The 23,760-nt window shown below is 41.0% G+C and overlaps 1 protein-coding gene across 4 annotated transcripts in view; it reads right to left on the bottom strand.

Moving 5' to 3' along the window:
• STX6 (syntaxin 6) overlaps window positions 1-23,760 on the bottom strand; it is a 37,641-nt gene that overhangs the window by 10,580 nt on the left and 3,301 nt on the right. Inside the window, exons 2-8 of one of the 4 annotated variants that reach the window (XM_011361213.2) lie at window positions 15,913-16,082; window positions 14,437-14,531; window positions 11,760-11,822; window positions 9,434-9,559; window positions 8,110-8,216; window positions 4,157-4,251; window positions 982-1,104 (exon numbers count right to left, since the gene is read on the bottom strand). In XM_011361213.2, the coding sequence (XP_011359515.1) occupies window positions 1,100-1,104; window positions 4,157-4,251; window positions 8,110-8,216; window positions 9,434-9,559; window positions 11,760-11,822; window positions 14,437-14,531; window positions 15,913-16,082 (661 nt within the window). In that variant the 3' untranslated portion in view covers window positions 982-1,099. Of the gene's footprint in view, window positions 1-981; window positions 1,105-2,972; window positions 3,989-4,019; window positions 4,252-8,109; window positions 8,217-9,433; window positions 9,560-11,759; window positions 11,823-14,436; window positions 14,532-15,912; window positions 16,083-23,760 lie in introns of those variants that run through there. The other 3 variants (XM_011361212.2, XM_023531242.1, XM_023531243.1) reach the window with 3 other exon arrangements.

The following is a 23,760-nucleotide window of genomic DNA, read 5'->3' as shown; positions in this document are numbered from 1 at the left end:
CACAGTCACATGAAACTTAAGGCCACACCTTGAAGCAGGAAAGGGACAGAATGTGCAAATGACAGCCACAGAGAGGATCTTGAACCTGCCCAGGTGCCTGGTACTCTAACGCTGCTCAGCTCCGGCCTGCACTGCACACGCGTCTGCACCTCGGCCAGTCCCCTGGAAGCTGCCTCGTAATAAGCACGTGTCTCAAGTCTTTAATTAGAACCTGTGGCTCTGAGCTTTCTGCTGGTTACTGTGTCGCTGGAAACAGTGCTGGCGCTGGCATTACAGATCAAAGCCCATCTGCTTTACCCTCCACCAAAGTCAATTTAATTCAACAACCCTGTTCTGCTCAGTGAGCACCATGGGAGGATGGAAAGGAGACAAAAGCTACTGCTGGTCACTCCAGGAAATGAAGAGCTGGAAAAGCAAGCCCAAGCAACCATCAAGTTCACACCACACCTCGTCAAGACACAGATGACTTAACCCGTAACCGTGTTAAACTAACTCACACAGCTTCTCTAAGTGAAAGTGAACTGTCTTTTCTGAAACTTGCTACCCTACCGACAATTTAGAACAGGCACAGGAAACTGTGGCTAGAGTCTGCCGAAATAGCTGAGAGCAAGGAGGCCCTGTGGGACAGAGGGGTCCACACAGGCCCCGGGGGGGAACCCCAGCTGCAGCCCACAATCCTGACTCTGGTGGCCCCCCCTAACGCTACAAGGGCTGTTTCACAGGGCTGTCGGGAGAACTAAATGACATAAATATCCTCACACATGCTGTTGGAGCATATACTTGGGGCACAGGATGCTGTGATCATCAGGATGGTTTCTTTTTTCTTTTTTTTTTAGGCGAGGCAACCCTTGGTTGACCTCACAGATTGCAAGGATCTTGTCAGCTTACAATACTTTAGTTTTTATTTTTTATACCTACAGCACCTGGTCTTCCTAGGTGGTCTCTCATCCAAGTACTAACCAGGCCTGACCCTGCTTGTTCAGGGTGGCATGGCCGTAGACAGGATGGTTTCTTAATGTGAGCAGATGTAGAAAGAATAAGTGGTCTTTCCATTGATGAGTCCTGCCGTTTCCACGGGTGGAAACGTTTCCTCAGTGGGTCAGACTGAGAGAAAAGAGTTTCACTAGCTTATGAAAATGTAATCAACTGCTAGAAATACGGGTTCCGTTTAAATAACTGTAAATGTATACCGATTCATCAGAAGTTTATTCGAAAGCCTGAAGATTTTAGCACACCATAGCTATTGAGAATCACATTATAAAAAGGTCTGAATCTAAGAAAACAGATCATCAAACCTTCCACATGGCAATGCTAAGTCCACAAAACATAAACTTAAATTATTTAAATGTCCTGGAGAACAAAATCTTAAAAGCAGCCAATGGAACGTCCACTAAATGATAAAAGTGAAGCTAAAACCTTCTTAGTGGTGGCCACCCTGCTCTGCACGGTCCCACAGGCTGGGAACGTGCTTGCTGTGATTAGGGCAAAGACCACCGCTCTCTGTTTCCTTTCTGAATGAAGCAGGACTGTTCCAAAGAGGCAGAGTTGGCCTACATCAGACATTTACTATTTTTAATCTGTTTAACTATCGCTTCAGTGGTCAAGAAAACTCTAATATCTAACATTCTCTCATCTGTTTAAAGTGTTTATAATAACTTAAAACCACTCTCATTAAATTAGTAGATATTCTCTCAGGACAAAACAGTCAAGGTAACTGCTTCCTAACTACCCCACCTCTAATCTCACACCCTAATTCCTACACTTACCCCCCACCCCTAGGCAGCCTCCCATATTCAAACGCAGATTTCCACTTTTTGGTTTTCCATCAGCCTCTACCAAACCCAAACACCCTCCCACTCTCCAATCACTTTCTCCTCTGCAATTGCATCATAAATAGGGATTTTCATCAAGGAGAACATCCATCGCACAAGCTAGCACAATCCAGGAATGCTCCTTTAAGGCTACTTACCTTTGAAGTGGTTAAGTTGCTTCTTTGAAGCATGAACTAGGTAACCCTAGGGAGCTGTTACCGAGCTGACTTCTCCCTAGAAGGGGTGGGGACTAACCACAAGGGCTTTTGTGACCTCAAGTGAGAAGTCCTAACCACTCAAGTGAGAAGTCCTAACCAGCTTTCTCCAAGGTCAAGCCAGCCTCAAAGAGCAGAAGGGAAGAAAGGAAACTCTGATGGTAGTTTTTTTTTTTTCCTCCCCTAAAGAGAAAAGATGAATAAGAGAATTTTGAAAAGTGAGAGGAAGAAAACCTCGGTATCTACTCAAAAGGATATACTTTCTTTGGGTAGGAAAATGATGAGATTAGTATCTCTCTTGGGTCATTCGAAAAGTAAGTGTGGCATCTTGGTTGACTTCTGCCCACAAAGCAGCCAGGTGTAGGAAAGCAGATGTTCTGCCTCTCAAGAACTGTGGAGCATGTGTATTCAGTTACTGCCTAACTGAACTTCACTGTGTCTTGATATACTTTCTTTATGTACAGGTTTGATTAAAAAGCAGTAAACTTTCCCAGAAGTTATGGAGAACAGAGACAAATACAAATTGCCTTGTCATCAAGCTGAAGCAGACACCACCAAGCTGGAGGCCCTGAGCAATCTTTCTTTTGGGAGCAAGCAAAGATGAAAATGAAAACCACAGGCAAACTGTCCAAACTGAAGGGCCTTTCAGGCTAAATGCTGTTTCCTGGCTCTCTTTCCTAGACAAATCCAACTAAAGTTCCTACTTTGCTCCCTAAATCTTTCTTTCAGGAAAAAGTAGAATAAAGCGTAAGCAAGTTTTGGTGCTATTTATACATACTGGATGGCTTAACACAATGCAAGTACTTTTCTAAATTATTCATACCCGGAATTCTGGGAAGCAAAGACACAGTGCATCTTTGTTCATTTGGTCTTCCCCAAACAAAACTGGTGCTGAAGTAGCTACTTGACTTTGTGACTAATACATACACTAGTGAGAGGCCTGGTGTTTAAACTGGTTATATAATACTTCATTAAAGCATTTTTTAAAAGCAGTGGGGTGGGGATGGAAGAAGAGAGAACAGAGGAAATCAGAAAGGTGACTTTGCAAACCTTTCTCTCAAGGAGTCAAAGACAAACTAAGCTGTGCTCACTTCAGCAGCACTTACACAAAGAGGAACTAGGCTGGTGCCCGCTTCCGGCAATGGCAAGCCGAAGAAGCATAGATATTTGTCCCTGGAGAGAAAGAAGGAACTAAGTCTAGCTGTGAGCTTCCCTCTGCCCCTCAGGGCCATCTTCTACCTGTCTTATGATTTCCTTTGAACATTTACTAAGTACTAATACAGGGGAGACACTGCTAAACAGTTGTGCATTAATTATTATTATTTCATTTAATCCTCACAATGACCTTGGGAGGCAGGCATTAACATATTTTTTACAGATAAGAAACTGAGCCCCAGAGACCTGCTAATGTAACTTGACTATCAAACTACTGAAAAGCAAATATACACAAGTATTTCAATCTTGCTTCAAAAGGCTAAACTGTTAGACTCTATAACGTGTACCTGACGGGGGGAACCAATAGAAAAACAAAGTGTCGAGAAACAGGGAAGTGCTCGTGAAGGAGGGGGCGTTATGGTGCAAGAACACTTAAATTACCTCAAGGAGAATCTCGGTTCCTTGGCCAAGCCACCCCTCACCAAGTAAAGGAAAAAAAGATACCGGATTTTCTTTGATTTAAAAATATATTATTTCTCATGTAATAGGCTAGGTGGGTTTTTGTAATCAAAAAAGAGTCACTGGAAGACATCTTCCTAGATATATAGTAACTAATTTGAAAAATGTTACTTCTTCATCCCCATCCTGGTGTTTGTTGGAATATTTCACTATGGATTTAAATATACACGATTTAAAACAGATCTGCAAAGGGTATCTTATTCTGAAATGATAGCGGTTTTTCTTTCGATGAAGTCAGTCCAGGAGAAACAGTAACTGGCTTCTCAATTTTGTTTTAAAATAAGTTCCCTATTTTGACAAAGAAATAGGAAAAAAAGAAAAAGAAAAAGATGTTGTAACTGCAAAGAAAGTTGTTCTGCCAGGAGGTAAGCCACCACCACCAGCCGTGTGCGGTCTGACAGTGGGAAACTGTGCTTTTAGAATTAAATATTCTTGTGCTTTAAACACCATACATACCACTGGTCATGTGAGATACTTTTGCAAGTTTCTTCATTACATTGTCCAGCCGAGACTGAGTGCCCTCCAACTCATGAGAGAAGTCATCCAGCATACTAGAAAGAGAAGCAGATGTAGAAGGTAGCTGGTAAACACAAAGCCATGGCAATGAATTGGCCATGGAATTAAATCAGGATCTAGGCCTTAGTTTTAGCAAACATAAGACAGGCAACACTGGGATTTAAGCACCCAACACTGGGATTTAAGCACCCAATCTATTAGCTGAAATTCTTGAGACAAGATGTGTTTTTTATTGCAGAATTACTGGAATTTTAAAAAGTAGTAATATATGCTGTATGTTAGCTAACAGCCTCAGCAGGGCCTGGGAGAAGTCCTCCTCATCAAATATGTTCATATTTCTGCAGAGAAAAACTATGAGCAATCATAGCTGCAGTCTGTTCAAGTCAGGTTTTTCTGTAATGAGCTTGCTTCAAACTTAAAAAACATTTAAAAAACTTTTTTTAGTTTTCTAGATTTCAAAATTGCAGACAAAGCAGTGTGGACCTGACTACACAATACCACAAACTCAGTGTCAGCGCAGTGTAGCGGAGAGAAGGCTATGTGAAGTCAGCCGGGCTTCGCCCCTTGCTGACCCGGCTACCATGGACAAGGCACCCACAGCCGCTGGGACCACTTCCTCACCTACAAATGGGGCAACCTACTGGTCCTGCTTCCCTGCCGGGTCTTAGAAGCACTACAGAACATACAAAGCAACGTGGGTTTAGAATCCACTTTAATCAAACACCACTCTCCTCTCAAGCACTTAGTGCTGTATCATAACGCCGGAAGCCTTAGGAAGGACGCTGCTGACGATGCGTGGTCCTCTCTACAGCCACAGAGAAGCCGGCATTTTCCCCATGAAGGGAACTGGCTCCAGGAAGCCTATGCTATTTGCTGTCTAAGGCGCAGCTAGGAAAGAAAACACCAAAAAACTCTTATTCCAAAAGTATTTATTTCATAGGTTCCTAAACATTCCAGACTTTTCAACCTTAGATTAACATAGGATTATCCTGCGGATAGAATGTAACCAATTAGTACCAAAGGTCTTATTAAAAAGGCTTTATTACTCTGACAGCATCAATGGCAGCTAGAAAGTACTGGTCGAAGTCTGGGCCCACATGAAGCTCCTGACAGTCCTGCAGGATTCGGGGCAAATAGCTCCTTATTAAGTCAATTATTAAATCAACTCCATGCTGACAGCTAAATAAACAAGTCTCCTCCTTTACCTGAATTTTCAAACTCAGACATCTGGAGCTCGTCTTAGACCCTGGGAGCATCGTGGCCCTGCAGCTGCAGACTTATTCAGGCAGGGCCACCTGCTGACAAACAAGAGCCACCTTGATGTGCCGGGGAGGGTGGGGGGCGGCGGGGGGGAGGACTTCCCCCAAAGACAAAACAGGCAAGTCACTGACTCTAGGCCAACGACACCCACTACTCAAGGGGTGAAGGTAGCTGGAAAACACAAAGCCATGGCAGCTACCTTCTACACCAGGCCTATCTAACTCAGTACTGTACAAAAGAAATATAATGCAAGTCACATATGCCATTTAATATTGTCTAGTAGCCAGGTTTGAAAAAAAAAGGCAAAAATTTAATAATCTGTTTTATCTAGCCTAATATATCCAAAACAGTCATTTCGACATGTAATTAATGTAAGAAATCATTAATAAGCTATTGTCCATCTGTTTCATAGTAAGTCTTCAAAATCGAGTGTTCATTTTACACTCAGGGCGCATCTCAATTCAGACGGCCACACTTCACATACTCGGTGGCCACATGTGGCTACTGTACTGGACAGCACAGGTTAAGACCCATGTTTCTTCCTTTCAATGTACTTATTTTATCAGTTATGCACATACAGTTTAAAGAGCTACGTAGTTTTTTGTTAAAAACTCAGTTGTTTACTGTTCCCTGCGGCAGATGCTTTCGGCCCCTCACACTACTCTCCTGGTGCATTCTCCAGTTTTTGAAGTAACACGCTTGCACCTCTGCATCCTGACCGCACTGGCTCTGCACTGTGAAAGGCTAGGGCTTAGCTCTTCTCCCCCTTCATCCCCACCTCTGCGTCCTTCCTACTCCTCTCCCCCTTTCCTTCCAATGTAATTGTGTCACAATTTTATGAGATCAACTCTCAGGGTTCACAGTGCCATGAGCGAGGAAGTGCTCTTCCCAGCTGGGGGTTTGTGGTGTGAATCGCACAGGCTCCTTGGCTCTCCCCTCTGCTGGCTGAGGAGTCTGCTTTCTCTGGTCTGCCGAGTCAGTGAGCGTACAGAGTTCTACTTTCCAGAATCGAAAATGTTATTATGGTTATTGTTTCTTATTCTATACTCAATATCCCCATAGGTTTATGCCATAAAAAAAATCCTTGGCCATCATTCCAGTATGCTTTAGAGAGGGAGTGGGATCAGGATATGCCCAATGCACCGCCTTTCACTGGAAGTCTGCCAGGCTCTCCCTATCATCACCCAAGCAGCGGTGGCTCAGGTGATTAGTCTTTTCTCTTCCCCAAGCTGGAATTTAGGGTAAGAATACATTTCAGACAGAAATTAGACATGCACACCGAGATTCCTGCTCCTTCAGCCTCCTGGCGGGTCTCCTTGCTTCCAAGTCTTACTCCACTTTGACTCATCATCTAAACTAGAGAGATGGACCTTCCAAAACGTAAACCATGGATGACTCCTAACACAACCTTCGCTGGTTTCCCACCAGAATAAAGTCCTAACTCCTTCACACGGCTTCTCAGGCCCCCTGATGTGTTCTCTGCCTCTGCGTCTTGACTTCTGCAATGCCCCATCCCAATCCCCATGCTCTAGATACACACTAACCCTTTCTGTTCCAGGGACTTTCTCACCTCTAGGTCTTCACAGGCGGTCTTCCTTCCTGCAGGTGGACTCTCGCCCTTCACATCCCTCTTCCCACCCACACTCGATGACCCGGCTACCTTCTAACTCATCTTTCCAGTTCCTGTTAAACTTTTCTTCTCAGGGACCTTGGACTAGGTTAGGCTAAGTCAGGGCTCTCGGGGCACCATGCGCTTCCCCCGCCACAGCCGTCCTCCCGCTTCTCTGCCACCGGTTGGTGACTTGCATTCATTTGTATCATGTCCACTCTACCCAGTAAATGGTAAACTCTGATGACAGAGAGACAGTGTCTATTCCGTTTGCTCCTCTATCGATACCCAACGCCTCCCAGAACAGATGCCCAGTCTGAATTTATGATAAGTGAATGTGTTACACTGAACACAAAATTGGGATAGGAGAGTTTCTGATATATCCTAGTGGAATATCTTATGTTTTTCAGAAAAAAAATTATAAAATGGCAAAGGTATTATTATGTGGTAGTACTTAAGAATGCTGATTTTGGTGTCATTTTTCAGAGTGCGAAAAGACTTGTGCTTAAGGAAAAACAAATAAACCCAGTTACGTTTCCGTGTTTTTACTTTTGATTTTCAAAGGGAAAGATTTTTTGTTAATTGCAGTTAAATTTGTAAATTTTTCTCATTAAATTCAAATTTAAGATACAAAACAAAAAGTTTTGTTTGACGTAGCATGAGAGTCACGGGACAATAAAGTTAGCTCATGTCCTACTCTCTTCGGGACACAAACCCCCAGAGATTACACCTGTTATCAGTTTCACGTTTCCACTCATAACGACACTGCGTATCTGCTCAGAGGAACTGTATCTTTTTGCAAGTGTTTAAAAAAATAACAATTATAACTTTGCCTAAACCCTCCAAAATATTTTATCTGATAATTTGCTTCTTTTGGAGAAGCTAGTCTATAAAACAGAAAATATAGCTATAAATAAAATAGCTTTTGGTTTACTAGTCCTATAATTGTTGGGTTTTTTAGGGGTCCCTTAAGATGGCTCTTCCCCTCAATTTCATGGCCATGAGAAGCAGGTCTCACACTCACACTGCCTGCTCCTCCAGCTCCCCTCCAATGCGCTGGGACATGCTCTTCAGCACCCCGATGCTGCCAGAGACCAGCTCCAACTGCTCATCCTGCTGTTCCACGATCAGCTGGTGCCAGAGACATGGGAAATAGGCAATTAAAATCCGTCTTACCTGGTTCTGAGCCCAGCACTCTAGCAGCTGCTGGCTTCTTTGCCAACTTGAGACAATTCGCATTCAGAAGCAAAGCCCAGAATCAAAGGACCAGACCATCACCTCTGAGAACATGCTGCTCAAAAGGCTGAACTGTCAAGCTACCGACACCTCCTGCTAATCCAACTTGTGAACAGCGAGGCTTAAAAACCACCAAGAGAGATTCACTCTGGTTGGCTGAAGGGAACAGATAATGGCCAAAAGCACCTGTGCAGTGACCCCCGAGACATGGGGGTGCCTGGGAAGAGGAAGCCCACTGCCAGGGTTAAGGTCTCAATCCACAGCAGACTTAAACGCAGAAGAGAATCTGGTAGATCTCTGGATCTGGGAAAGTCACACGCAGTGTCCTTTCTCCTCAAGGACAAACTTGAGGAGGCCCTGTGGCAGTAAGTTATCTCAAGGACAACTACTGAGTGATAAATATTTAATTCTGCAGTGGCCTCCTCATTTTTTACATTAAAAAAAAAGTTTGCTTGGTTAATAGCAATTTCAGCAGACAACTGGTTAAGCAGACATGGAAAAAATGGGGAAAAAAACCCCAAAGGACCTTAAATTTTTTTTAAATTCCTTCCTTAAATTCCATTTTTTAGGACCCATTCTTTTCATGGATAATCTCAAATCCCCAGATATATTGTTTCCTTTTATTAATACAACTACACAGCAAAAGCAACAACACAGACAAAAATCAACCTTACTTTCCTTCTACCTCTTCACCTCCACCAAAGCAATCATTTTTATACATAATGGAACCAACAATAATTTTCAATGGAAAAACCAGGACTCAATTTTTCTGAAAGTTTGCTTTTGTTGAAATGTACAAAACAACAAGTATGTGAGTGGAGGCTGGGGAAGAAGGGTTTTTGTTTGTTTTTGTTTTTAAATCAGTGACCTTGTCTGTCAGATTTGGAGGTCTGGTCTGCTTTTCCTAAGAGACTTAATCGGCTTGGTTCTCCTGAAACAGCCATGCTCTAAAGGTTTTGGAATCCCTTTATACAAGCAGTCATCACGCAGGTAGACACGGAGCCGCTGGGTGCGCGCTGGTCCAACCTGCCTGTCATTAGCAACAAAGCCCCCTGAAACCGGGGACGTGCCCTGCCTTCCACACCTGTCCTTGGCTGATGGGTTCTCAGTACCTGCTGCTGTGCCTGCTGCTCCTCGATGAAATGGGAGTTGGCTAACTGGAGCTCGCGGTCAAAGCGCCCGTATTTATCCGGTGTTCCAGTGCTCCAGTTCTGGCCGCCACTGTCCCCCAGCAGTGCCTGCGAGAGCGGGGCAGGGGCAACGGGGTCAAGAGGAGCAAACGGTTACTTCCTCAGAACAAGTGCCCCATCACAGTGATACGAAGCGTCTTGCACTGTTCATGATCTATTTTCCCCGAGGTCCGCCTTTCATGCAGTGGTGCAGGTTGATACCTGTGTGGTACGATTTAAAGAATGCCAGGAAGGATACGCTCTCCCAATGAGACTTACAAATGGGCTCTGTCCCACTACACTGTAAATAAATATCAACTCTAAATTAACAAACGCCCATGTGTACTCTGCTGTACAGTCTAAAGCGCTTAATCCCTTTAGGGCAGCTCTTCCTAGAGCCCTCAGAAGTCACCAGAGACCCGCAGGCTCTAGTCTAACTGATCCCAGAGATCTAGAGTCCTACAGCCCAAGAAGTTTTTGGGTTTCTTTGAGGGCGGAGGGAGAGATTTCCTCAATGACAAAAAGCTAGGTCATAGCCTCTCACATACTAAAGGCACAAGAACCACCAATGTTTGTTCAATTTAATTCCAACTAAATCCCAATGTCCTTCAATTGAACTAAAAGGCTACAGGCTTCGCGGATAGGAACTGGGGGTTGCTGCCCCAGGCAGGTATGGCCATGCCAGGTGCGTGACCCTGATAACCAAGGCGAGTGCTGGCCCTGAAGTCAGTATTGCCACCAAGGCCTCCAGACGACAGGGCTGAGTTTCTCGACAGGAACTGGAGGAAGGTTGTAGCCAGAAAAGGGTAAGTTTGGGAACGTCTTCCGTACATGAAGAAGCCAGCCAGGAATAGGAGTGGTCAGTCTCAGCGGCTGGCTCCGACTGGGATCCCCAAAGGCCTTTCTGACTAGTTGGTCAAAGTAACTGCTCAGACCAGCCTTGCTCAAAGAACCAGAAGATGCTGGTGACTAAGATTCTTTTTCCTTGTGGAGCCACCAAATCTTTTTACCAGGTACTTTTTCTCTCCGAAACTATTAAAAGCCCAACTGATTACTTGGTTCGCTATCTGAAAAGCCTTCCAATAGCCCCTCAACACCGACACTGATCTCGCCTGACTTTCAGAGGTGAATTCAGCCAAATGGCCTATACCTTGGGGGCAAGGCTCGGGGAAGCTCAGGATACAGGGCATAATTCTGAGGCGGTATGAGAAGAGGACCAGGACATCTGAGAGCTTCCGGCAGGGAAAGTTAACAGGAAAATTAAGTGAGGTGATATTTGGAGAGCCCCTTCCTCTTCTTTGAGCTTTTATAATATTTATTTTCAAAATTAAGTGGGTCAACAAACACTTAACAGGTATGAAGTAGGGATTTATGTTGTGAACTGCTGGTTCCTAGTTAAAGGTGGTGAGCTGATTTCTTCAGTTGACAATCTAGTAAAGGGACTATTGGCAACTTTGTGGAATCTGAACAGAATCCAAATCAAGCCTAAATTTTAGGTAACTGGTACATATTTTTTTTTAAAAAAGGACTGTATTTTATCAGTTGAAAAAAAATTTTCATATACCCAAGTGTCTAATTTTAAAAAGCTATTTAAAATTCAAGAACTGGTCTCTGTAGCTTTTATTTTTGATGTGTCAATATCTGTGCTTTGGTTCCTGAAATTCATTAGGTTTCAAAATTTATTTGTAATAACTAATAAAAACTGGGCAACATCTCAAAAAAAAGATATTTAAAATGATAAAAGATTTAACTCATTAATTCACACACGTTTAAGGTTCCTCAAATATTTTTCATTTCATTTTGAATTTCACAAAGTTTCAATCATTAAATGTCCAGTGAATTCTATGGGGTAAGCAATATAATAGCAGCTAGAAATTTAAAAAAAGAAAAAAAAAGAGCATGACGCAATCCCTCCTCACTCTCAAGGAGCTTGGGGTCTGGCAGAGAAAAAGACAAGAAACTGAGCAAATACAGCCCTTAACAGAACCTGGCACACAGAATGTGCTCAGCAGGTGCAGAGTAAATGGCTCTGTGGTAAGGGCTATCAGAGTTAGCGCAGGGAGCTATGAAACGCAGAGCGTGAGATGGGGGCACAGCTAACGATGATGCTCAGGCAGGCCGATGGCTGGACTTTCGCAAAAGCTGCCAGCCCGCCTCCAGGCTCAGCATGCACAGGGCTTCTGCATGACCACAAGATATACAGATACCAGCATTTTTAAATTCCAAGTATTTTCTTTGATTGATACTGTACATTCAGATGTTTACGCACCTGTCTATTTTTTCTTTCAGCGAATGCCTGCACAGATGAAGTTGACATCTGATCCTTCATGTCCTAAGATAAGTAAAATACCAGGAAACAAATGAATATCCTTAAATGAAACAAAATCATGGTTAACATTTTGCACATTAGCAAAATCCACAGTTTATTATTAATTTTTTTTATAGCAAAAACACAGCATTCTTTGGCTTCTTTCAGTCTCAAAACAAAAGAAATGACACAGAGAACAACATCCCCTTAAAAAAAGGTAACCTGGAAAATAAATTTAAATAGGAGGAAAGAGGAAAGGGACTAGTGTTTTCTGGGAACCTACTATAGGCCAGAAATGCTATTAAATGCTTATATACATTATCATTGAAATTTCATGATGACCCTGTGAAGCTAGTATTATCTTCATTTTACAGTTGAGAAGACTAAGATCTAGAAAGGTTGAGATACTTTCTCAAAGTTACATAGTTAAAAAATGGCAATCTTGGGGTATAAACACAAAAACCTGTGCTAAAAGGTTAGCATCTTCATACATAATACATATAAAAAACCATGTACTTTAGGATAATTACCATTAAACACCAGAGAAAACTTTTGAATAGTGATACAACAGGTCAATTATTTTATTTTTGAGTTGGATTTGTTATAGACTATTTCTAAAACCAGAGTGAATTTCCAGAGTGGCATCAGAAATAATTTTGTATGGAAAGAAAAATGAATGGACCTATTACTTACAATGAAGCAAAACACTTTGCTTATCATCTCTGACCACAACTCAATATACTTTGAAGTGATTTGAACTGAGTACATGATTACTGAAATACAACTTGTCTTAAAGGCTGACAAAATACTTTATAATTTTCTGTTGGCAAGACGACTACTTTATAGATGTACATGAGATATTAGGCTTTTAGAAACTTCTTCTAAGACCTATGTATGACAAGTGAATGGTAGTTCAGACAGTGCCACAGCTTTCTTAACTCCTGTTGTGGGAAGTCTGAATTATAACCACCTTGTACCAACTTTCAAAGCGCCCATTCCTTCCTTCTCTTCCACAGGACTTCAATTAGACTCTGAACTCAGATTAGCAAAAGCTCAGTTAGGTACTGTTAACCCACCACTGGCAAATAGTAACAGCCTCTCCAAAAGGGGTCATAAATTAAAAATAAGAATGATTAAAAACCCTAAAGTATTCGGTTGGATCATACAGCAAAGTATGGTCTAGATCTCAACTCTAAAGAGGCTGCAATATTATGACATATGGACTTGATTTAAAATACTTCTTTCGAAGACTGCGCTTTAAAAAACTTCTCTGATATTAGAAAACAAACTTTAGATCCTACTTCCAATTATACCAACTAACTTAACATTCAATATACTGACCTCTGAATTTCAATTTGCAAAATTTATAGGTACTACCTCGCAGAGAGAACAACTCTAATGACTGAGGTCAAGAATATGCTTCATTGTGAGGTGCCATTTAAATATCAACATCTACTAAAGTGTCCTTCAAAAACCTGTTAAAAAATTAAGAAGCAAACATTTATGAAATAAATAAATATGTCACGTAACAACGAAGCTTCTTATCAGAATAGCTTTCTGAACTGGCTAGAAATTAGGAGTGTCTAATCCAAATGCTCATTATATAGATGATGGCACCTGAGGTCCAAAAATGATACTGTCCCCATTAAAATATGGGTTTATTTATAAATAATTTTAGATATATGTATATATAAAGGCAACTAATGAATAAAACAAAGAACAAGAACATTTAAAGTTCAGTGATAATTTCCCATTTGAAATAATTTCAAAAGGAAATCACATGACATAAAGTCTCTGGCAAACACATACCAAGGTTCCTGCCTAAGATGACTCTAAAAAAGCCATATGTTAGCACTGATATGATCCCAAGTTTTTTTTTTTTTATTCAAGGAAGCTGCTTTTTAGTACATATGTTAAAGACAGCTGGCTCTCTTACATCTAGTTATGCTAATCAAATGGCTTAGCTATATAGTTTCAAAATACAAACATATCTTAATGATACAGGATTTTACTGAAACGATATTCTCTCTGAGGTTTTTAGACAATATGTTATCTAAATAATTTGAGACTAAGTATTTGTTCATTGGTTTGGTTTTTTACACTCAGAAGCTTGCTTGCTCTGGATCACTCCCGAAAGGCAGTCAAGCAGTTGCATATGGAAATGTCAGTGCCATGGTTGCAAGAGTTCCAGAAGCAACTCAGATGGTGAAAGGGGCCGCCATCCAAACACGGTGAGAGCCACTTCACAATGCAAAGTGATTACCAATCCATCAAGAAATCAAACAGTTTCTACAACAGTAGAATAGTAATTCTTCCCTTTCACCCAGAAAGATAGCATACTAAGAAATAAAGAGGAAAAACAATAACTGGTTTGGAGGAATGAGAGTTATGGACAGGCAGGACATCGTTGAAGTAAGCTTCCCAAGCCAGCGTCTACTCTCTAAGAAATAAGCCTGACGACACTAACGACAGATTTCTTTTCTTCAACTGGAGAAATTCTATGTGGGAAACTGATGACATTTAATTCATACGAAAAAGTGGTTTCATAGTTGACCTATTGGTTAACAATCAAGGGAAAGAGTTCTGAGAAGTCTGGCTGTTTCTTACACAAATAACATGACAAGGTCATATTCCTTACCCTGACAACTTGCCGAGTACTTGTAATGAAGGCTTTTCTTATACTCAATTCGGTTGCATCGAGATTGAATTTTCTAGGATTTGCTTCGACTATGCGTGGGTCAAAAAGTCAAGGTAAAGCCGTGTCATCATCAAAAACCTAACAATCCACATCGTGTTAAAAAACTGCAGACTCTCTTACAGGCCAGCAATAAAGTCTGGCCCGATGTTTCTGAAAATATGGCCAACTTGACACCAATCATTCTCAAACTTTCTCTGCCCACAACTATAGAGGGATCCTTGTGCCCCAAAGCAGAAATGACCTGCCAGGTTAAGAACCACAGCCTTCCCGGGTTCACTACAAATCCACGGCTGGCTGAGCATGGCTGGCTGAGCTCCTCCAGACGCCTGCTAGCGCTATTCTCGTTTGACTCCAGATCACCTTTTCCATGACAGCTTTTACAAGCCTTTTTCATTTATCATTTCAAACCATTCCACTTATGTCAAGATAACCCTGCTTCTTCATCTAGAGATGGAGGCTTCTTCCGTGAAACTCCCCTGATCTCCTCACCCCCAGCCTTGTCCTGCTGCCCCAGGTGAGATACTTGCATGGCTCTCTGGCCTTTTCACTCAAGTCTGCAGTATATATTTGTGCTATTATCAGATTATGCCTATTCCCCGCCCCCAGTCCTACTCTACCCTCCACCATGAATTCCACGAAGGCTGGTACACTGTTTTGCTTCTCACTCCCATCTCAGTAACTAACAAAATGTCCAGCACATGGTACACGCAATAACTCTCTGCTGAATGATGAGTATCTATTCAAATTTTGTCCTCTTCCTCTGCAATTTCTCTATTTCCCCCAATCCTTTTCTCTTCCCTCTTATCTCAAGGGAAGACTTATCTCCCGGTAACTGTGCTTTTGATCCCACTATCATATTTTGTTCCACCATTTTAGAGAACACATTTGTCTTTTAATAATTTAAAAGGTGCCCGGGGTCATTACGATTAATCGAAATGATGTGCTCCAAACATCAACCGCATAGGAACCGTGCTCACTATGGAGTAGTCCTGACAAAGGGGTTTCCTTGATGTTTTATCACAATTAGAGAAAAAAAGAAAACAGAGCTCAGAATATGACATTGGCATATCTTCAATCTAAAGTTTTGATTAAATGTAATTTTTCCAGTGGAAAAAGGCCACATAATTCAGCTTTTACAAGTTTTCTGGTTCGTCAGTCAGATCAGTGGACTTATTTCACACTGATAGCCTAACTTAGCAATAACAGGTCTGCTTTTACTAAATGTCACTGTACATGAACTGGCTACTCTACCTTAGCTTACTGGGCAATTATTTTAAGTGTGTCATGGTACAAATAAGAGCAACATCACTCAGTCATAAAAGGAAATGTCCAATCTATGTGCTTGAGACATTTGGATAAAAACTTGTCCATTTGTGTGTTTGCCCCTGGTGGCACAGACACCACAGAAAAGGATATTGATGGTTTCATCCAGGTCTTCCAGATCCCACTCTATGCTTCGGAGGTTGTTTCTCAGCTCGTTGGTGGTCCAGTCGATTTCCTCCCTTGTGGCCGAGGACGGGTCCTGGAGGAGCTCTGTCCATCTCTGAAATAATCCCTGGGCAGTGTTGACTGCTTTCTGCACCTCCCTGTAATCAAGGTGAGGGAAGGAGAGGAATCAGATGGCGTTCCATGAGCAAGTTACTGTGTGATTTAAGATGACATTTATGGCCATGCACCATCCTCGGCCACCATTCCCAAAAGTGTTTTCAAGTCTTGATAGAAGGCTCTTCACGGACAAATACCAAAGTTCAAAACTTCAAAGTAACAGTCTGAGTATTCTGTTCTCAGCTGAGGTTCAGAATAAAATAGCCATTGTTTAAGCAGCTATAATATCAAGTCTGTTTGAGAAATACAAAACAGACTATGCTTAAAGTAGTATAAGAAACAATCCTACAAATTAACTACAGAGCCATTAGCATTCCCACATGCTGCCATTTGGTGGGACTGTAATTTATATTCAGATGGACAAGTCCTAATACAGCTTTGCTTTTCTGGGGAATGGGGAATAAAAAGGGTAGAGGAAGGGTTACTCTTACACAGCTAGTCTTTCAGAGGTTAAGCTTTTTTATTTGGGACATTGTTAAACCCAAAATCTCATTAGAAGATTCCAAAACTTTATTAGCCTTACATGTATCTACCTTCCTGGACTAAGCAATGCTGTAGAGCAGATTGTTCTGTTTCCTGTTTAGAGAGTGGGACTAGGCCATAGTGCTATGATCTCGTATGTTTTTACATTAGATATAGTCACAATGTTTTGAACCCACCCCTTCCCCCCGCACCATTGGGCCAATTTCTACCATTTAAATGTTATAATCTAATACTGCTACATATAAAAGCCAAGGAGTCATTTTATAAACATATGGTCTCTTGTGCACAAAGATAATAGCCTTACTGCTCCCAAACTAAGAGATCTGTTTTGATTCTTCTATGATTTCTTAACCAGTTCTTCTGGGTGTTCAATCAGGGTGTTTGTTGTCTATAGCTTTAAGCAGAATGTGCATGCATCTATTCCCACTGACATTTCAAGTACCAGAAGAAAAAGCACTAACGAAAATAAGAAAAGTGCCTTACAATATGTCAGTCTGTGGAATAGTGATGAGAGCTAAAAGGCTGAGTGTTAAACAGAGAATACATATAGTTATTGGGCCCAGGCTGACTAAATCACTGAGCTACGTGGCCAGCAATGACTATCAAAGTCCATTCATATCCAGTTTATGGGTTACATCAGCCTTTACTCTCAGCGTTAATGAGAAGCTCTGAGATAAACAGAAGAAGTAAGTAAGTGAGATGTAAATCCACTATCTTTACTCTTTATTGAGTTTTCTGGATGATTTGGTGAAGAAAGAGGTATATACATCTTCCCATAATACGATAATGGAAGACAGTTAAAGAGCATCTATAATATCTCATTTTAAAGACTATAAAATTGACCAATTCTGTAAATATAAATTCCTTCTGGAGAACTAGGAACCTCAAACCTAAAAAGCCTCTGGCTGGGGCATACCATGCACTCTCCGCCACCAGTATACAACTCTGATGCTGGAATTCAGTTTTCTTAAGAAGCAAGCCACACATTTTTTTTTCGAGGGGGGCAGTCTCACGACTCCTTTGCTCTCTTTAAAATAACTGAAGAATTCCAAAGTTGGTATAGAAATTCAAAGAGACATCTAAAAAATATTTATTAATTAATTAAAAGTTATAAACTTATTACATGTTAACTCATTTTTGTGAATAATAACTTCTAAAAAAAATAAAGCAATTAGAGTGGCTCTGTTTAACATTTTTATTTTTGCAAATCTCTCTAATATTTAGTTTAACAAAAGGCATCTGGATTCTCATATGTTTTTATATTCAGCCTACTGACATACATTTTGGTTGAGTATATGATGAAAATCCAGATATACAGTTGGGAGAGGGAGGAGTATTTCAATAATTTTTACAGATAACTGGGGATATTCTTTTTTGACCTTTGTCATACCAAAACATGACAAGTGGCAGTTTCTTAGAAGTTAACTGCAATATGAAATCTGAAGCTGTATCAAAGACTTTTTGAACTCTCATACATTTCAACACACTACAAGATGTTATAAAACATACATTAATACACTGATTAATGACAAGGTATTCTGAATAAATCTTTTACCCAGGTATGATTTTATAACATCATATATTGGTCATTTGGAAAGTGTTACTTTACTGAGTATCACAGATTTTTCAAATGCTAACTCATTTCATTACGCGATATCCAAAATCATATAATAATATCACTACCAATTAGAAAAACTTAAGTATTGGGAATTTATAAGATAATAGTTGATATAAACTTTCCAAAATTCTACTGAAAACTGGGAGGAGTTCTAATGTTATCAGCAAAAACACTGTCAGTTATTTTCCACGAAGTGACAGGTTGACCTCATTCATTTTTAAGAAAATATCTCAAGTATTTTTTTAGATAATTTTGAGATTTGAGAACATATGCAAGTCTCAATAATCAGTCTGTCAGTCATTCTTTCAAGAAAAAAATGAGATTCTGTGTGGGGAGAAAAAGAGCTGCTTCAGCTTGCAACTCAGTCAGAAGTGCTTTTCCTGGAGACAACCATCTTATTTCACAATATAGCAAAAGTGCTTTATACACACTCTCATTTCGTCACATAAAATATTAAAACGTACAAAGGCAGAGAGAAAACGTTTGCAAATTACACATCTGATTAATGACATGTGTAAAATATATTTTTAAAACTCTCAAAACTTAACAAGAAAACAATTTTAAAAAGAGCCAAAGATTTGAACGTCACTTCACCAAAGACACAGAAATGACAACTAACTCAATATCATCGGTCATCAGGAAAATGCAAAGGAGATACCACTACATACTTAGAATGGCTTAAAAAAGAAAACAAAAAACGAAACTGACAGTAAGTGCTGACCAGGTGGTAGAGTAACTGGAACTCTCATGCGTTATTGGTAGGAATGGAAAATGGTACAGCCGCTTTGGAAAACAGTTAGGCTGTTTTTTAAAACTAAACATATATTTATTTGCCATATAACCCAATAATTCCACTCCTAGGTGAGTAAACAGTAATTTTGCAATGACTCTTGAGAAGGAAAAAAATTCTCTTTCCTTAGTTACCTACAGTTATGTACAATTTGACCTCTACTTGCTGGTTCCACAGCTCCCCTGGGATAGTACTACTGCCACCAATGACACTGCAGGTCAAAGTCGTGAGTGACTTTGTACTTGACCTCGTTTTCAGTGTACTTGGCACTACAGCCTTCATATCTATTTTCTTGAAACTCTCACTTCCTTGGGTTTTGTGACATTGTACTCTTCTAGTCTCTACCAGTTTTCTCTTTCCTCTTCCTCCATTTGGTCCCAGTGTTTCTTCCTCAGCAGCCTTTACAGCTTCTAGGTACTCATCAACACTCACAAGTTCAACAGATGCCTTCTGACTCCCCAACCGCATTTCCAGCCCTCACCATGCACCCAGAATTAACTCCTATATTTTCAGCAAAATTAATCATATCCGCCCTACAAAAAACAAACAAACAAAATGCAAGTATTCAAACAAAAAGATAAAGTGGGGGTTGGGAGATAAGAAATCTGCTTCCTTCTCTAACTTCCCCATTTTCGTAAACAGTGGCACTGTTTTCCAAGTTTCGAAACTTGTCTAGACAAGTGTCATCTTTGACTCTTCTTCCTCTTGCTTCTCACCTTGCACAACCTCTACATAAGCCCAATCATTAGATTTTAGATCTGGAAGGCACTTTTAAGATAACCAGTGTGCACTCATTGAGCAAATAAGAGAACTGGGGCTCAGCCATCTTGGCTGCCTGCCTCGAGTTCCTCTGATTCTGAGCACGAGGCACTTTTCACTACTAAGACCTATTCAATCTTATCTTTGCTAAGCCTCCAGACATATTCGTTTGCATGTGTGGACTCAGAAGACCTGGGTTTGAGTCCTCAAAAGTTGTTTGATCATAGGCAGGTGAATCGTAACTGCTGGTAACTGCTAGTTAAACTGCCTCCTAATTAAGAATTTATGATAGGAAAGAGACTAAATTTAAACTCCTCAGCTGGGATGCCAGGTCTCCTCTTCCTCTACACTGGCCGATTTTAAGACCCAACATGATTCCTCACAAAAACAAATTTGGTTTCAGTTGGCAGGTTGTCTTCCCATCCTCCCATCTTCCCGGCTGGCTCTAGCTATTTCCCCAGCCGGGGAGAGTCCTGACACCTCTGCAAATGAAAAGCAGACATTTCCTTTAAGGCCCAGATCGAGACCCACTTGCGTCACTAAACTGTCCTTGACCAACATTCCCATTGGGACTCTTTTCTGTTTTCAATCTCCACAGCATCTCAACTCTACTCCGAAATCTTAACACACAATGCATATTGTCTTTCACGTATACTCTTTCACGTTCTGCATAGTGTTTTTCAAGCGGGACTACAATTTCAGGAGCCAAATATAGTATTAGGCATTCAATACATTTACAATCAATGTTTGCAAAGTTGTTTTTATAATGAAACATCTGATTCTGATTTTTAAAAAGTAGGAAATGAGATTTGACTTACATTCAATTGTACTGAACTAAAATTCTCTGCAAAAAAATGATTAATTTTTTTCAGTGACTGTATCAATAAACAGAGTTCTCTCAACACACAATAAAACACAATACTTGCCTTCAAGGAGCTCAGATGCTAATGTTAAAAAGGTTGTATATACAAACAAGAGAAAGATAGAGGATAATTAATACAACATAACACATACCATCTTGCTCATCTGCTTACTTATGCCATTATTTTAACACCGATCAAAAGGCCAGGAATGTGGAAATAAAACTCTCCTTGTTCAGGAACACGAAGGGTCCAAACCAGCAAAACATTAAAAAGCCACAACCTTCTAGCTTTTCACCCAGAGGACAGGCTCACTTGGTACCAATATACTCTATATTCCAATGCTCAATTTTGCGGTTTTCTCAGTGGCCTGTTTGATTAGAAGTTGCAAATTCTAAAGGTTTACTACAAAAAAGGGAAAAAAACTACAGAAACCCAAAACTTAAATGGGCTCACTCATCAAACAAACACTGCATAAGTTGTCACTGAACACGAAGATGAAAATGACACAATTCAAACATGGTATCTTTCACTTGGCAAATTAGCAAAAATTTCTTAAAATGAGAACCCCAGTACTGACAAGGGGTAAGAGAAATGGGCCCCTCACACACTGGGGTAGGGTAGTGGGGAGCAGAATGTATTCTGAAGGGCAATCTGGAACATGCACCAGAAGCTTGGGAAATGTGTATGCTCTCTTGTTTAGCAATTCTAGCACAGGAATACAGTCTATGGGAAAAACAGAAGCAGCAACAAAGACCTGTGACAAGTAGGCCTGACACTATATTCATTGTAATAGTGAAAAATTAGAAAAATTATAAATGTCATCCTGGGTGATAAATTGTATTACATTTATATGACGAAATACAATGAAGTCATTGAAAGCCCTCCCTGCCAAAGACATTTTAAGAATATAAAATAATACAGATGAAAAGATTATAAAACAGTATAATCCCAATTTCTAAAATGATTATTATTCTTAATAATAATGCATGTATGTAAAATCCTGGCCTTTCCGCTTACAAGCTTATGAAATTTTTCTTACTCTCTATTTTTTCATTTGTAAAATGATAATAGAACTAACACCTGCTTTATAAGGATTAAAAAGACAATTCCTTTTAGGTTCTTAACACAGTGCCTGATATACAATAAATTTATTGTATAAATTTATTTCCTAAATTTTCTAAAATAAGCGTCTATTAGTTTAATATTATTTTAAATGTTACTAAAAAAAAAAAAAAAAAAAAAACAGCAATAAGACATGGTCTTTCCTCCCAGAAAGGGCAGCCAGCCTATTTGGATGAAAACACATATGCGAATATTTAAAAGAGAAAGTTTATTGAGCACTTAATATGTGCTCCAAACTGTGCTAGGCAATTTACATGCATTAACACATCTAATCCTAATAACCGACAAGGTAGGCATTATTAAGCCAATTTTGTACATAAACAGGTTCAGAGAGGATAATTAACTGGCCAAAAGTTACCCCAAATAACTGGTAGAAGTGAGTGAGAGTCCAACCTTGGGCCAGTCTGATTACCAAAGCTCAGTTCTTGCACCAAACCTCATGGTCCCTGAAGTCCCATAAAAAGAAAAACTACACCCAGCCCAGCTTCCTAAGGAACTTATTATGACCTGACACACCATGCATCTGCTCCTTTGTGTACTGTCTGTCCCTAAAATGTGAGCTCCCTCAGGACAGGGGTGTTGTCTGCTCACTGCTGTGCCCTCAGCTCTGGGTACACAGAAAACGGTAAGTGTTCCATAATCAAGAAATATGAATAGAGAAATGACATGTGTCTCTGTGGTCACATGTGGTAGCGGTGTGATGCTTGCTGAAGAAGTTGCATATAAGAGTCTAGGTAGGAGAGGACAAGGACATGAACTAGGGTTGAGGAACCAAAACTAGAGCATTAGAGAAGGTTCCAGGGATATCCCAGCGATGGCGCTGACAGGACACGATGGGTGACCACGTGGACATGGGACTGAAGGAGAACAGAGTCAGGAGTGAAGAGGGCTAAGAGGAAGAGGACAGGTCAGGCGTTTGTAGGGAGAAGGAAGGAGGAGAGGTCCGCCCCAGAGTCGGGGACATGGAATAATTAATAGAAAACAGAAAAGCACTCAGGAGAGAGTGGGGTCAGAGCGACTGGGGTACGGGATGGGCCACAAGCACGGGGAGTACCTGCGACAGTGGGAACAACCGAGCTCACTCAGCGAGGGATCGACTGGAGAAGCCACACTTAAGGGAGCGACACACACCACCAGAGGCGACTAGCAGAGTCAGGAGGTTCAGGCACCAACTTCTTAAACCCATTGCAGTGTAAACGCCACGGCGAATGTCTGTGCCAAGGAAGCCACGCTTGCCCCATGAGTCCAGTGCCCAGTGGTGAGCATTTCTCCTCTGTGCTCCCAGACGGCCCTGAATAAGGCTTCCACAATGCAAAAACCTCGCAAAATGAGCCCTGGGCAATAACCACTGCGTAGTTAAATTAAAACAGCTTTCTAACTGGTGTCCTTTTTAATCTTTCCTCATGCTAATGAATCCAACACTACTGCCAAATCAACATTCTTAAAACTCTAATTTCATGTCATTTCCCCGCTTTAAAAATCTCCAGTGGCCTCGAGATGAGACTCTCTTTGACCCTATTCTACCTGTACTTGAAGTGTTAACAGTATGAGGAGAATTATGCAGTTCAAATTTGAATCCTGGGGCCCACGGCTTATTAGCTGTGTGACCCTGGGCAAGTAACTTGACCCCTCTGTGCTCCCTCAGCTCCTCATCTCTAAAATGTGGCCAATACTCACATCATACAGCTGTTCTTATAAAGTGAAAATACTTATGAAGTGCTTATTTAGCACACAATGCCTGCCATAGGAGTTACATCCTTTAAACTAGCTGTCCCCAACCTTTTTGTCACCAGGGACCAGTGCTCCTATGAGAATCTAATGCCTGATGATCTGAGGTAGAGCTGAGGCGGTGCTGCTAGCACTGGGGAGTGGCTGCAAAAACAGATGAAGCTTTTTTGCTCGCTCACCTGCTGCTCACCTGCTGCTCACCTGCTGCTGTGTGGCCCAGATCCTAACAGGTCACGAACTGGTACCAGTCCGCAGCCCCGGTGGTTGGGGACTCTTGCTTTAAACGTTAGCTGCTA

This window comes from Pteropus vampyrus, unplaced genomic scaffold (genome assembly GCF_000151845.1).
Source record: "Pteropus vampyrus isolate Shadow unplaced genomic scaffold, Pvam_2.0 Scaffold65, whole genome shotgun sequence".
In the NCBI taxonomy this organism is placed as follows: domain Eukaryota; kingdom Metazoa; phylum Chordata; class Mammalia; order Chiroptera; family Pteropodidae; genus Pteropus; species Pteropus vampyrus.
This window is presented reverse-complemented; position numbering and strand designations above follow the sequence as displayed.